The 15,617-nt window shown below is 50.7% G+C and overlaps 1 protein-coding gene across 4 annotated transcripts in view; it reads left to right on the top strand.

Moving 5' to 3' along the window:
• Positions 1-3,495, top strand: part of STARD13 (StAR related lipid transfer domain containing 13) — a 359,221-nt gene extending 355,726 nt beyond the window's left edge. For all 4 annotated transcript variants that reach the window (XM_053916849.2, XM_053916850.1, XM_053916848.1 and 1 more), the window contains 2 exons: positions 222-398; positions 1,078-3,495. In XM_053916849.2, the coding sequence (XP_053772824.1) occupies positions 222-398; positions 1,078-1,195 (295 nt within the window). In that variant the 3' untranslated portion in view covers positions 1,196-3,495. The remainder of the gene's footprint in view (positions 1-221; positions 399-1,077) is intronic.
• Positions 3,496-15,617: the final 12,122 nt, after the last annotated feature.

Genomic DNA, 15,617 nt, shown 5'->3' with positions numbered 1-15,617 from the left:
GCGGTCAGGGCAGGGCTCTGAGTGGAATGACCGAGTCCTAACTCCAAAACTTCGCGATCGCTGCAGCCGCCGACGGGGCCCAGAGGCAGAGCTGAGACCCTGTGCCCAGCCCGAGCAACCGGGCCTGGAGTGGGGGCAGGAAAACTCGTGTGGCCCTCCGCACCGCGGTCACGTCTTTCTCTCCTCGCCGTCACTCCGACGCGCGGGCGGCTTCCCTGCAGGACCTGGAGGACCGACCTGCCCAGAGGAATGTGCGCCCTGGTGTCCCTGTCTGTGGAGCACGAGGAAGCCCAGCTCATGGGCGGCGTGCGAGCTGTGGTGATGGACTCACAGTACTTGATGGAACCGTGTGGCTCCGGCAAGTCGAGGCTGACCCATGTCTGCAGGGCGGACCTGAAGTAAGTGGGGGCTCCCGGGTGGCAGGCACGCCGCCACCGTTGGCCGAGGCCCTGTCTGCCATCCTGATTTCCTAGTCCTCTGTACTTTCCCTTCATTGCCCTGGACGTTCTCATAGATGTGTCTGTCCCACCCCCGCTTCCTCTTCTCCAGCCTTCCTAAGATGCAGACCTTTTCCTGGAGAAGCCCTTTGCTCTTCCCTGGTTTCCGTTTTGTCCCCGCTTTTCCGTCTGTGCTTCTTGCACGGAGCAAACACAGACATGGGAGCTCAAGCACGAGTACCCTCCCTGGGGTTCCACTACCCCAGCCCCCTGCGGCTCCCTGGGGCCCCCTGCGGCTGCCCTCCATGGAGAAACTAGCTCCAGTCCAGCCTCTTCACGGCGCTAGTGGTGCTGAGCCACGTGCTCGGTCTGCGGAGATGCGCGCTGGGTTTTCTCGGTCGGTTCTAGAACTCAGTCCGAATCCTCCCAGAGGAGAAGGTGGGTTAAAGCAGCCAGTGAGCCCTGGGAAGATGGGCTGATACTTGGTTTCTCTGAGCCCTGAAGGGGCAGCCCGGGGCCATAGGCCAGTGTCTGGGTAGACGATGGGGCACAAGGGCATCCCTGTCCGACGTGGTGACAGATCGCTGTGCCGTGTGTGGAAGGAGAGTTTCCCAATTCCCCCTGGTTTTTGTCCCCACAGAGGCCACTCCCCAGAGTGGTACAATAAAGGCTTCGGACACCTTTGTGCGGCGGAAGTGGCCAGGATTAGAAACTCTTTTCAGCCCCTCATTGCGGAGGGTCCAGAAACGAAAATCTGAGTCTTCCCCCGTGTGACGTGAAACTCAGGGAAGAGGAAGCGAAAGCAAACCTCGTGGGAGAGAGCGTGCTCGTGAGAAAGCAGGAGAGAGACCGGATGGATGCTTAAATGGAGATGCCTGGAGGTCGGAGTGCGGATGATGCAGGAGCCTGTGAGCGCTCGCCCAGCCTTCCTGGAGACGGCTATATCATTACTAATATAATATTTTGAAAACTCAAAGCATTTATCTATGTTACTTAAAATTAAATGGATTTTTTCCTTGTGCATTGCCTAATTTGCTATTTATAGGCTTCTAAGAAGCATATTCTTAACTGTAAATAAATGTATGTATAGCCTATGTACATGTGTGTATTATCTCTTGTTTACTGTATATATGTAAAGTATTGATTTTATATATAATTGCATATTTTGAAACGCATCTGACTTGGTGAGTCCCTTCCTTACCTGGTTCTTCCCAAGTGGCTCTGGGCTCCCCCCACCTTCCTGTAAACTGCGCAGGAGCTGCTGCTAACGCCAAGGCGGACCGTGTGTCGGCTGTCGCCTGCCCTCACGTCCCACCAAAGATGAGCTAACCAAAGGAAAAGGACAGGAAACGGTTCTCCTGTGTCTGCAGGTTGTTTTGTTATTCAAAACTGAGTGTGGAGTGCTGGCTAAAGCCAGGAAAAGAACTGTCACTTCTTTGAAGGCAAAGAAGTGGTGGTGCGGGGTGGGGTGGGGGTCCCCACCAATCTAAAACTGGATTCCCAGGTGCTCCTGGGCCCCGCCAGGTGCAGGTTCAGTAAAGTACCAGGAAGCCCTGGGTTCAGCGAGAGAGACCACACAGAGCCCCCCCAAAGGGAAGCTCTGTGCTTTGTCACGTTTTCACAGATATATTTTGTGGTGTTCTTAAATGTCCTCCTGTTTGACCAGTGGCCTCTTTGGTCACAGTTAATCGGCATTTTCTTACCAATGGATTACACTGAGTTTAAACTCTGGACACCAGACAAAGGGCACTGGTGGTCATTTAAGAGTCCTGAGCATTCCAGCCTCAAGGGACTCTTATTTTGCTATGTGTGATGCCCTAAAGATAGAATTCGTTCAAGTGTTGCCACCTGAAAGACAGGGTTTGAAACTCACATAAGACCAAAACTGTGCTCATCAATTAATTTTAGAAAATGTAAGCAGGTTTGCTAAATCCACGTTCCTTCATTAGCCAGTCAAGCCACCTAGGCAGTGATCTAACCTTATTTATTAAGCTATAGACTAAGCAAATCGAGGCTCCTTAACCGATTGCTAATGGATTTAAATTGCTTTTTATTGTAATTCAACAGCTGTAGAGACTGAGATAATTTATTGTGTTTGGTTTCAGGGAGCTAGATTTCTAAACAGAGATTGGTATCAAAATTTAGCAACTGAGGCTGGAGGGAAAAAACACTGAAATGTTTTCCCTTTTTTTATATTATGTGCATTTCTGTAACGTTTTCTCTTATCAGCACGGTGCAATTATTTTATTGAGAGGAATAAAAGTGCTGTACATGAGCTCTGCACGGCACAGGAAAATCAGACTGTCTGAACGGTGGGTGACCTTTTCATTCTCCTGCCCCCCTGAGAAGGTGGCAGCCAAGCCATAATTTTCCCTTCGGATAATGCTCCGTGAACAAAACAAAGTCGCTTCTGCCATTCATCTGAAATCTAGCCACATGTGCTGGGCGACTTGAATGGGCATAGACAAGGCCATCGGGGAAGTTTAACCTGGCTTGACACGGGCCCTACTCCAGAGATGGGACCCTACCCGTTTGGAACCTGTGCTGGGCGCCCAAGGATAATGGACACCGTGTCACCCACCTTAGCATGCACACGGACCACCTGGAGATGTTCTTCAGAGGCAGGATCTGATCCAGGCAGTGCGGGGTGGGCCTGAGGGCCTGCATTTCTAAGAGGCCCAAGGACCTATGAGAAGCAAGGACCTAGAGTATCCTTAAAACTGAATAAAAACAGATATGAGTATGTTTCTGGCTCCCCTTCTCTTCAAATTACCTGACTTTTTAAATTTTTACTCACATACTAATGGCACTACTTCTGCATAGCATCACTGTGCGTCTAAAAATGAAAGGAAAAGGAGGGGAAAGCTGCATCAAGCTTGCTGGTCAAGTACCACAGTATTCTTTTATTCATTGCTATTTTGCCAATGGAAATAAAATATGGTATTGCATTTAAATATTCTATTTATACCTCATGTATATTTTTACCTCGATTGTTGGTATCAATCATCAATTGTAAATAAAGAATTGCCAAGGCAAATAAATTTATATACATTAAATATTTCCTATTTTCTATAAAATACACCTTGCTTTTCATGCTTCATCCTGTAAGTAGACAGCCCGCTGCATGAGGGAGATTTCTGTCTGAGAGAGCTGTCTAGGAGCTTGACCCCCCCACCCCGCCCCAGTCTCGTACTTGACGTCTCCCCAACTACGACCGTGTTGTTAGCAACAGACACCCACTCACAGTCTGACTGCCCCAGCCTACGACATCTAAGGCATTCAGGTGATGGGGAGAGATTTGTTTTGCCTTTTATTGTACTTAAGCCTGGTTCTTCAGACATGTGTACAGTATTTTTATCGACGAGTCAGTGAATTATAGCTACATTTCGCTGTCATTGAATGGATGTGTGTGGGGGAGCTCTGCCCGCAGGGGCCCCCCAGCCACCACGGATGAAAGTAAGTCTACCAAGACATGGTCTGCTTGGCAAGGAAAGGTGGCCAATCTCTCGAAGGAGAAGGGCCAGGAACCTGTTCCTCAATGGACTTTTATTGAGTTTAATTTGCATAGGAATACAGGGTGTACACGTAAAACTCATCAATCATTGTCAGGCAGTAATGATTAAACAATAGATAACATTCAAAGAACTCTGAGGGCTTATTCTGAGTCAGGGTCAGATAGTTAAGGGGCCATAAAACTTTGGAGAACAAATTCTTTTCATGCTGGACCCTTATCATTTAAATTGAGGGTATTAGCAAAGCAGGTTTCACAGGATTTTATGCATTCTTTCTCAGGCCGGATCTCCCCTGGGAACCTGTCCTTTCCAGCACAGGGCCACCCCCACCTCCGGCATTGTTTCAGGCTTAAGTCAGGGAGGGGAAGTAAGGCAGCCAAGAGATTAGGAGACTTCTCACAGACAGAATGTGGACCCAGTCTATGTCAAAGCTGAGGGGCAAGGATCCATCACCCCCTCATTCTATACCTCCGAAAGTCCTTCCCTAAAGGGCCCCTCGCGACCATGCCTGTCTTAGGTCGCCCCTCCCTTGAGGAATCTTACCCATCATTGGCTAACCAGTCATCTGCCCAAGGCCAAGCAGGGTAAAGTAAAAGGGGGCAGAGGCAGTGCCCCTGCCAGGGAGATAGGCTTTGTCTCCTTAATGGTTGTGGTCCCAAGGTCTGTGACTCAGCCTTAGCCATGAGGGATTAAGCTTCTGAAACCAGGCAGGGCAGTTCCCAACAGACGGGAAATGTCTCAGGGCTGAGACATGTGGCTGCAGCACCTGACCGGGAGGAGGAGCCAGTGCAGACTCTGCGCCTCTTGCCTCCCGTGGCACGTGTCCTGGGCCTCAGTCCCAGTAGGACACCGAGGTGGCCCCACGCTGAGCAAGGAGGAGCTCCTACGTCTCAGCTGCCTGCTGCAAAAGGAACGTCAGGCAGGCACAGGGTCATCTGCCCCGCCCTGCGGAAACTATCCGCACTCCACTGTCTGCTCACCCCTCTCCCCTTCTCCCACTACCTGCAAGTTTTGCTTTCCTAGGCAAGTGAAAAATGCCAGTGGCCACTTTTCCGCTTCCATGTGAGAGAAAATACATGGAAGGTCATTCTAGTGGTCACAAACGTGGTCCTAGGACCCTCGATCCTACGAATTCAAACTTGACTGTGAGCGTACGCCCTGAAGTTCTCAGCATGAAACTGTTCTCAGCATGACTGCACAGGAGTTAGGAAATAAAGGCCAGGAGTTACAGCATGTTAATGTTGCAAAGCCATGGAGTTCGGACAACTGACAGTGTGTGACTTTGGACGTGCCTTAGGCGGACTGTGTCCAGTGCACATTGTTTTAAGACAGGTTACTTCCACTCTAAAGGTCGCTCCCAAGAGGCCCCCTAGGTGCCTCCAACCTGCACCCACACTGCAGAGCTGAGGCCCCGTCTCCCCATAGGCAGAAATGAAGAAAATGATACCATTGCCCTTCTGAGCTGATACTAATCTGTGGAGCCTGCCTTGCCTTCCCTTTCCTTCCCTTCCTTTTCCCTTTCCCTTTCCTTTCCTTTCCAGAACATGCTGCTGTGAAGCTGAGGCCACAGGTGAAATCCCCAAGGACAAACTCCAGATCAGTGGGACAGGCCGCCTCTCCAGCACTGAGGCCCAGGGCTTGTCACAGGAAGCCAGCCGGCCTTGGGGGAGAGAGAGCTCTGAACCCGGACCTCACACTCCCCTGGGGACAGGTCTCTAGTTCGCACACGCATGCAGAGCTGCCCCTTGCCTCCCCGCAGGCAGGGCCGGACCTGGAACCGAGGCTAAGCCGAGGTTGGCTTGCGCGATGAAGGGCGGAGGAAGGTGGTGGATCCACCTGGTGAGAAGGCTGGTGTAACAGTCCAGGTAGAAAGTATTTGTGGGGAAAGAAGTGGAGAGGTTTTTAAAGACACTTCTGAGCTAGAATGATTAAAATGTGTGTATTAGCTGATAGTGGGAGAGTGGAGAAACGGAATTAGCTTCTGATGACTCTGTTTTCTAGTGTGAAGAAATAAATGTGTGTGTGGTGAGTCCTGTAACTGGTAGACAGAAAAAGAAGGAGGGAGAGCAGGCTCCAGGTGGGCAGCAGGGCAGGGAGGGAACCGGGGTCAACAGGGGTGAAGCACGGTGCAGCCAAGAGGAGGGCCCCAAGAAGGGATTTGTAATGGGGTCCAGAACTCAAGGTGTCCAGGAAATATTAGAAAATACATATAGGATGTCCTCACCCCCACAAGCCTGAGCCAGGGGGGATGGGACACATGGAACAGGGCCATTCAGAGCTGTTTTGGGTAGCAAGAGCTTTGCAGCTAATCCCTGGCATGGTCATTTAACATATCTATAACCTTTAACTGGTTTCATGGATAGGTTAAATAGCTGTGGCCTTGCTTTGAGCCAGGGGGATGGAAGCAAATTCCACTGAAGAAGGGACTGGGAAGCAACTCCCCCTGGCTACAGCGCCTGCATGAGGGCTTGGAGATGACTGGCTCCACGCTACGGGGCCACACCTGCCCAGACTTACTATGGCAGCCCAGTAAAGCTGGAAGAATACGGGGATGCTGGCAGGTGTAGCTGATTGTAGGAGGAGTCGGAAATGGGGCTGCAAAGGAAGATGGGCGCTGGGATTTAAACCTAGGAGCAGCAGCCATAGGAGAGGAGGACCATGTGCTTCTGATGGAGTGAATAGGAGAGGACCATGTGGTTTTGGGGTGCTTCTTTTTGCCACACGGCTTAGGCAGCAGGAGAGACTTTGCCGGGAAGAAAAGGGGAGGAAGGACTCTTGCTGGTGGGCCATGGGAAGGTGCCGCATGGCTTTGGATTAACTGGAGATTGCAGCCGCCACACAGCTGATGGTGCCGGGAGCCTGAATCATGGACTTCTACTTCTTTTCCTGAGACACGGTACCCCGGACTGGGCACAGGGAGAGGGAAGGACTGTGCATCTGTGGGTATTCTAGAGGACTTTAGTATCTTAATGAAGACATTAAGCCATTACTCTAAGTCTGTGTAACTTTTAAATAAATAATTCCTTTCCTTTTCACCAGTCTCTGACATTGAGAGACGTCTTTCCTCTGGCGGCGGGCATTTCAAACCTAGTAGGTATGTGTGTGGGGGGGATACTCCAGAGACAGAAAGGGGGGAATCCTTTCTGTAATAATTTATTGTGAACCCCCCCCCCCCCGCCTTGCTCTGTAACAGGGGGATGGTTTGAACTGGATCGTGTAGTGTTTGCAACCACTGTGAACCAGCCGCTGGCAATGCCCAGAGGCCAGTGGGATACACGGGGCTGAGATTCAAGACAGTGACCAGCGAGCACAGCTAGAAGTACATGCGTTAGTTCACTTCAGCTGTCGTTCCTGCCTGTTCTGACCTTACGCTTGATGTTCTGATGACACCAAGACCCTTTCAGCTCTGTGGCTTTGCATTCTCCAGCTTCTTGGCCACGTGATCGCCTGTCTCTGCCTCAGAACCCTATCGGGGCACTATTTCCTCTTCGGACTTTCCTGACCACGCCTCTCAAATCCACCTGTTTCTTTACATATTTCTCTCATTGCAGGAATCAGCCTACACTCTGGGCGTGAGCGAACATTTTCACATGCAGGGAGGTGAGGCAGGAGGTAGAACAGGAGACCCTAAGACGCTGCCGCCGCCATCAGGCAGCTTCCTGATTTCCGAGACTGTCCCCGTGACACCTGATAATGATTACCATGGCAGCGGTTCCCTCTCCCCCGCCCCCCACCGAGTGGGCAATCAAGGAAGATTGTGGGAAATTGCGTGTGTAGAAGCTCCAGTGAAAACCCTATAAAGCCTGTAATTGTTCAACAGAAGGGAGCCATTCCCTGGTCAAAGACAGCCCACGCCTGCGTCTTGGGGTGATGGAGCTGAGAGACCAAGGCTGAAGCTACTATCCCTTTGGTTCTTGGAAGAAATGAGGATTTTGTGAGTAGGGATGATTTTGACTTTCAAGTTTGTAAGATACACGTTCACTTTGAAATTAGATATTTTAGTGTAATTTTGGTTATGATGGCATTTCTGCACATAATTTTTAATTGGTAAAGTGCACTTCCTGACACTTGCTGTGTGATGAGAGTCCCTAACCCCTTTTTTCTTTTTCTCTTACCTCCTGATGATTAGGCCAAGGGCTGGAAGCAGAGAAGGGATTAGCTACTAGCTGCAGAGAAAGAATTGACTTGGAACTTTTGAGATGATCCCTAACCTATTGTACAGATGTCCTTCCTCCTCTCTAACTGGATTGCATTTTTCCTCTTTTTGCCTGACCCCTTCAGCTGCAGGAAGGCAGGGGCCCTTCCAGGACTCCGTCTCTCTCCTTCAGTGGGTCCTGACTGTTGGGTTCCCCCTATTTCCCTGGATGTTTGCATGGTCAGCGTCGGCTTGGGTGGGTGTTCAGCTTTAGGCTTCCTCCTGTTCCTCCGAGGGTGTGTCCGTCAGGATGCTTATCTTTGTTTGTGTGGTCTGTTCAATTCCCTGTGTGTGACCGCCAGGCGTCTGGACCCCATCTCCATCTGCAACAGAAGCGCCTGACGACTCCAAGCCCACCTCACTCCCAGGCCCAAGTCTCCAGCCTTCATAATGTGACCACACCGGCTCTGAGGGGGGAGAGGAATTCACCGTGGCAGGAGGTCCACCTGCATCTGCGCCCTGGGGGTGTGGCTCGACCCAGTGACCCTGGAGATAATCACACAAAGGACACGCACCCATTCCTTCCCTAAATCTGGTTTACACCACGTGGCTTCCTAAAGCAAAGCTGAAAGGCCAGCCCGCAGCCAGCCCTGCAAGGGAGCTTCCAATGTCTGACCTTCCCGAGGCTGTTCTCGCCTCAAGGCTGGGCAGGTCTCTAGCTAGTACCACACTGCAGAAGACCAGCTTCCGTCTCCATGGAGATCAGCCATCCCACCTGCAGAAAAGCTGATCGATTGCATTTTAATACAGATGAGCTTCAGACAGAGCTAAAGCACTATAGATTTGCATAAATGAGCCTTTTGTCTCTTTCTTTGGAATCAGGCTTTGTCTCAGCTGAGGAGGATTTCAGGCCTCAGCAGGTGGGTAGGAACAATTTTTGGAGGAAGGAAGAGTCTGCAATTATACTGCCACCCAGCAAAGCCTAACCCTGAATGAAGGTCGGCCCGATCTTGTGCTGGGAAGACGGGGTGGCAGGAAGGCTGCTCCCCTGCCCGGCCCCGCCCCCCCAACAGCACCTGTCCTGGCCAGTCCAGGAACGGGGGCTCTTCTTGGGAGCCCCCTCCTACCCGACCCCCTCGTCACCCCTTGCCACCACTTCAAAGCAGTGTAAGCCTCATCCGGTCATCTCCGAGAGTCTCCAGTGCATTTGCTTTCCCATCAGGCATCTTCTGAAGATCTCCCCAAGATGGTTTTGTCAGGAAGTGTTGCCCGAGGAAGACACAAGGGACCACCCCATGCAGAAGTGAAGGCCGAGGGGGAAAGGGTCCGTGGGAATCCTGCCTTTCCTGGCACGGGTGGGACAACGGGAGGCTGGATTCCCATGCACCCCACGTGGACAAGAGTTGACGTGAGGTGAGGAGGCACCAAACTGAAGGGCACGGGGAAAAAATAGCAGATTTGGGGGTATTGATTGGGATTTCTCATGGTCTTTCAGTTTCTCTCTTGCTCCCTCATCTACAGCGGAAAATATCTTTTGAAAACGTATAACTGTCAACCCGATTTGAGCCACAGATAAAGTGTACGGCCTTCCACAAGGACGGACAGTTCAAGTATTTTGGAGCCATAACGCTGTCCGGTCTTCTAAAATTAAACACACTCTCTAAGGAGCAGCCGCGGGGGCGGGAAGGTTACCCATCTGTCTCTGGGGGCTGTTGCCCCCCAGGGCTGTGCAGAAAGAACACGTGCCCCAGACCTGTGGTCTCCTAGAACCTCATGAAACGCAGTGGCCGACCCAGAAGAAACAAGTGGCAAAGGAGAGCAAACACGTTCTTCGAGTTCTGTCCATTTGCAGGGGTTCCCACGCAAACCCCACAGTGTGTACACCAAGCGTGACGACCATCGGCTGCCTCTGCGGAAACAAGAAGCCAGCGATGCAGCATTTGCAGCAAAGGGCATGTTCTTTGGCTGCGATGCTGACTTTGCAGGAGGCTGCGGGGCTGCCCTAACCTCCCTGTACATCCCAGCAGCCGCGTCTAACAGAGCCCCACTCCCCTGGGGCCCCAGTGACCACGAGACAGGTCAGGGCTCAGAATACGGGAAGCAGGAGTCTCTGACGTGAACTGAGAGATTGCAAACAAGCACACACACAGCGACAGCCCCATGGCCCTTCACAGGACTGAATAAGGAGAGGGGCCAGTCTTTGTCTAGGAAGACAGAAGAACGCTTTGTCGTTGTCCAAGGATGTGGGGGTCTAAAACAAACAACCCCTCAGGGTCTCACACTCCAGTGTCAGGATGAGAGATTGGAGGTAAGATTGCCCCCAGAGACATGGTTGAGCCATGCAAATCAAGAGGGGACTCTCTCAGCGGCTGTCCTTCCCCAGGACCTGGTAAGGCCACTGAACCAGGTAGCCAGAAAGAGGGACCAGGACTGAAGGATCCTGCTGGACAAAAACAAAAATCGCACCAACAAGCAAGCAGGCAAAACCATTTGCCAGAATGTTCCCCAAGTGAAATTTTGAAGCCTAATGAGGAAGAACCACAGCGAACCAGAACTTCAGGCCTAGAAGTGTAAACACCAGGGGAAGTTTCCAGAGCCCTGTCTGGCCTTCCTGCATCAGATCACCGCTGACCATTTGTGTAATAAACTCCTTAATCAAATTTAAAAAAGTGAGAAGTCACCCAGGCCTTGTGCATCAAGGCATCTTCACACACTCCAGCATGCACATTCACGTGGATATGAGGCAGGAAAGGAAGAAGCTAGGAAAATCCCTCGGCCAGTGGAATGTGGAAACTGAGGCAGACAACACAACAGCCCAGCGATTCACAGCCAGACCCAGAAGGTCACCTCTGCAGAGATGACATCTAGACCTCTGTTGTACTTCAGCTCCGGGCCCAAAAAAGCAGCAAAACCAGATGGGTGACCAGAAGCAATGACTAAGGACCCCCTGAGCTGTCACTGACCAATCAGTGGAGACCACGACCCCAAAAGGGCGCACCTGGAGAACTGATGAATGTTCTGCTGAAACATTCATCCCCAGAGACCTCCCCTAAGATTCCCGCCTGCAAGAGAAGGATAAAAGCCTCAAGACAAAGGACCCAGCAAGGCTCTCCCTCTGGTGAGCAGCCCATACCTTTCCCTTCTCCCTCTCTGTCCCCCACAGGCCTGCATCTCCTAAACTCTAAGGGACCCCATAAAACTTGCAACCAGGGGAGTAGTGGGCAGTGGCAGCTTATCCCAGGCTAATCCTCTAAACCTGTCCCCAGGCCCCCTTTTCTCTGACTTCCCAGTGATAGAAATAACAGAGTGATTCTAAGGCTAGGTTTTCCCTTCTCTTGGATAAGCTACCTAGAACTGGAATGGCTGGACCACATGATGCAGTTATGTTTAACTTCCGAAGGAACTGCCAAACTGGTTTCCAGAGTGACTGTACCGTTTTACCCTCCCAACAGCAATGCAGGGGATTCTAGTGTCTGCACATCCTTGGCAACACTTATTATTGTCCACCTTTTGGATTGTAGCCATCTTAGCGGGTGTGAAGTCATCACAGTTTTAATATTGTTCACTGTTTTAAACTTTAAGCAAAAATAGAAGCAGCAAGTGATCTCATGAGATGATGTAAATCTGTTAACTCAAGTTCTGGATCCTCCTCTTTGCTTACTCTCCTGTCGTTATTTCAAACCTACAATTTAAACAATCACAAGGATTGGAACTAGGAACTGAATTATGCCCCAAACAAAGCAGAACACTTCCAAACTCTTGCTTACTCTCGCTCTTGAAGAGCATATTTCTTTGCTTGCTCCCTAGATCCTCATCAGAAATCCCTTGGGCTGTGCCTTAGGCTTCCTGCTGTTGCCTTTCTTCCTTTTTCCGGTTCCACCCCAGGAGTGAGTAAGATGTATGCTGACTGAATGTAGCTTTGCTGGGACCTCTTAATCACCTGGGGGACAGGAGGAAAGGAAGTCAAATGCCTTCTTTTCCAGCTGCACACACTGGCCAGTGCTGAGCAACCTTCTGAGGGTGATTTTGCTCCCAACAGGGAGGCTCAAAGGGTGATAATGCATCTGCAGGGCTGAAAGCTGCTGTCGGTCCTGGTCCTCGGGGCAGAGCAATAGAGCTAGGTGGAGGGGGGAGGGATGGGGGGAGGATGAGTAAACAAAGCTAGTTTACAGAGAGCATCAATCCACCCCCACACCTGTCCACCTGTGCCTCCCTGAGCCACTGAGCAAATACCCTGAGTCATCAGGCAGTGCCGTTGGAGGTCGCAAAGGGTTTTAAAGAATCACTCCTTCCAGCCATATTCAGCTCTCTCAAAAACAAGAGCTCATAAATTAAGCCACAGTCCCCAAGAGTGGACATCTGAGAGCTATGAGGGACCAAATTTTCCGTAACCACAGCCTGGAGAAATCCAGCTGTTTCCAAAGAACCGATGCTCAGGGTAACCGTATGCAAATTAAAATCGTGTTAGCCTTTCTTCTTATTGGTATAATATCTCTGAGATTTAGATTAAGAAGAGTGTCACACAACATGGCAAAATTCACCAGGGAGCCTTTTGTCCTTGTTTGATGTGGCCCCTGTCCCAGAAACTTCTTTCCCATAATTGCCCATCTCTACAGGAACAGAGCGGCTCTGAGAGCATGTGGGGCATAGTTGCTGAGAAACCTGAAACTCCACGAAGGCTGTGTTTTGGGGATTTTTTAGGATAAGCTAGAAAGATTCGTTCTTACGCATTCCACCTTCAACCCCCACCTCTCACATTAGCGTGAGTGCCGAAGTAATACAATGAATTTTTCTGTTTCTAATACAAAAAAAAAAAAAGATCAGGATAGTCAGGCTGCTCTACTGGACAGGTTGGAGAGAGCACAATACGAGTTTGAGATGAGAGCATCGGGGTCCATGCCCTGTGAAGAGGAAGGAGTGAACCCAGGTCAGTGCGGGCTAGGTGTGGCCCATCACCCATTTAGCTTTGAGAAAGCTCTGCATCAAGGGTCCTGAAAATACGTTTGCTTTAAATGTTAGTTGACCTAACAGCAGAGAAATGATAAGTCTTCAAAGAGCTCATGGGACAAATGTCAAGGAAAGCAGGCAGGTGACAGCCCTGGAGAGTCTGGAATAACCCAGCAGGAAGGACAAAGTCGGGGAGGAGGGGACCCTCCCACAGGACTGCATTTGAAGAAGCTGGGGACATCAGGAACGCCCCCTGCAGCCCACTCAGAGTTGATGGGCTGGGAGACTTGGTTCCAGGCTTTTACTGGCGCCCCCTGTGTCAAGGGCAATCATGGGAAGCCTTTGACAGAAACGGGGGTTTCCTGCTTCTCTTCCTGATGTGACCGGGAATTCATGGATACAAGCAATTCCCACATTCCCTTCTACAGATGCCTTTGTTTAATTAAAATATTTAAAATAGCGATTGGGTACAACAATTGGCAGCCACCTTCAAAGGCCAAGCACCACCAAATGTCTGCCATGTTCTCTCTGTGCGTGAAGGCATCCCGACTAACGGAGTGGTGATGGAACGCGGAGCGCCTGCTCGCTTACTGCGCTGCAAGGACAGAAAGAACTCTCCCCAGTGCGCCGAGGGCAATGAACTGCCGGCAGAACCGTGGCTGGAGGAGCCAGGACGGGAACAAGTCAGGTCTTAGGAAGAAGCAACGGAAAGCTTGCCCGCTGGAGCCCAGCGTTCCTCTATTTTTTATTATTCCACAAAGAGAAGATACACGGGGGGTCATGCTGGCTTTCTAAATAGTTCGTATCCCTCTCTCCCTCCTTCCCTCGTTTACTTATCCCCCCCATCCTCCCCTCCTCCCTTTCTTCCTCAACCACAGAACGGACCCTGTGTTAGCGCCCGAATGCAGTAAACAAAGATACACATTATCACCAGCACGTGCTGTATGCAAATAACATGCCTTCGCCATTGTTTGTTGGAATTATTGGCAGGAATGCACCTTTCTGCAGCTTGATTTCCTCACTCGATAATACTTCACAGAAACCCTCCCCAAGTCAACTGGTTTTAATGGTGCATGATATTTTATAAAAGTTTTTAGATTTTATTTTGAAGGTTTAAGGGACTCGCCTCACTTTGGAACAGTAACTGTATAAATGATGCCGCAGTAAACACCCTGGTTTGCATGTATATTCTTACGAAATTATATTATGGGTTTTTAATTTTTCAAAGCTCCCCGAATTTCCTTTCATTATATTTTTCCTTGTTAACACTGCTGTGCTGTAATGTTCTGTTCCATGAATGTTTGCCTGCTCTCTCTAGGGAACACATGAATTTCAGTAATATTTTTTAAGAGACACAATGTGTTTCCTTCACCAAGACACTCCACACCGACAAGGCCAGTCTTGACAGTATTTTCACTCCCGTCCCTCTCAGCTCCCCGCCCTTGCCCAGACCGGGATAGCAGGGCTGAAGTGTGCAGCCTCCTTTCTTCGCTTCCTCACCCCCAACCTCTCCATTGCTCTCTGATAGTTCAGTGCATTTCCCTCCAGATTCCTATTAGAATTACCCTTCTGCCCAGCCCCTCCATTTTAGGAATTCTTTCAGGGGGTCTCTAGCATGTCTTCCTGACCTACTGTTGTCCGTCTGGCCTGCCGTGCTGCTGCATCGCCGACTGTGGCCTCTGTCCCTCGTCACAGGCTCCTCTCGCTGGGGGCGCTGCTGGTGGCGGTGCTGGTGGTGGGTGCAGATGCGCTGGTTACAGCTTGTCGTTCCGTTCTGTGGTCCTTCCTCTAGCAGCGTCTTCTGGTGTCCCAGATACAGGTGCGGTATACACCCTGGGTCACAGCGCCTCCCCCCTCCCCTCCATCCTGAGTGGGGCATGGCCCCTGGCAGTGGGCGAGGACCCGAGGGGCCGTCCTTTCCTCTCCATAGTCAGCTGCCACCCCAGCGTCTTCTACCTGGGGTGTTGCATGTGGAGCACTGAATGAATCTTTCAATCATTTCTGTCTGGCGCTTGTAATGGTTTCTCCTCACTTTCAGGGTTTAAGAATTTTCCAGACTAGTGCCTGTGACCTTTTATTTTCTCTCCCCTTCTGCTTGGAACTTGGTGAAGAGTCCCGATTTGCACACTCAGGTCTGCCTCAATCTCAGGGACGTTTCCCCCTTCATTAGTTCAGCCATCGCCTCTCCTCCATCGTCCCTTTCCTCCTCTCTGGGTCTCCTTTCATTCACAGGTGAGCCCTTCCATACATGTCCTTTAAACATCCATCCCTCTGTCTCTCCTGCTTGTTCCCCCCCCCCCCCCCCCCCCCCCCCCGCTTCGTGACTTTGCTCTGTGTGAGGAGATTCTACTCCCAGTTGAACGTCCAGGCTACTCACGCAGGTCTCACCGGTGACCACTGTGAGCCTTCATTAATTCACTCGCATTTTTAGCTCCAAAATCGTGCAGGAATTCTTTTAAAAATAACCCACTGCTCTTACTTGTTTCTATATTTCAGTCAAGTTTCAATCCTTTCCTTTAAGAACTTGTCCCATCTGTGTCTGGGGCCCCCTCTGAACTCCAGGGTGTAGCCCTGGCTGTCAAAGTT

The sequence above is a fragment of the Desmodus rotundus genome, chromosome 13, assembly GCF_022682495.2.
Source record: "Desmodus rotundus isolate HL8 chromosome 13, HLdesRot8A.1, whole genome shotgun sequence".
Taxonomy (NCBI): domain Eukaryota; kingdom Metazoa; phylum Chordata; class Mammalia; order Chiroptera; family Phyllostomidae; genus Desmodus; species Desmodus rotundus.
Note: the sequence above shows the minus strand (reverse complement) of the source record. Positions and strands in the feature narration are given on the sequence as shown.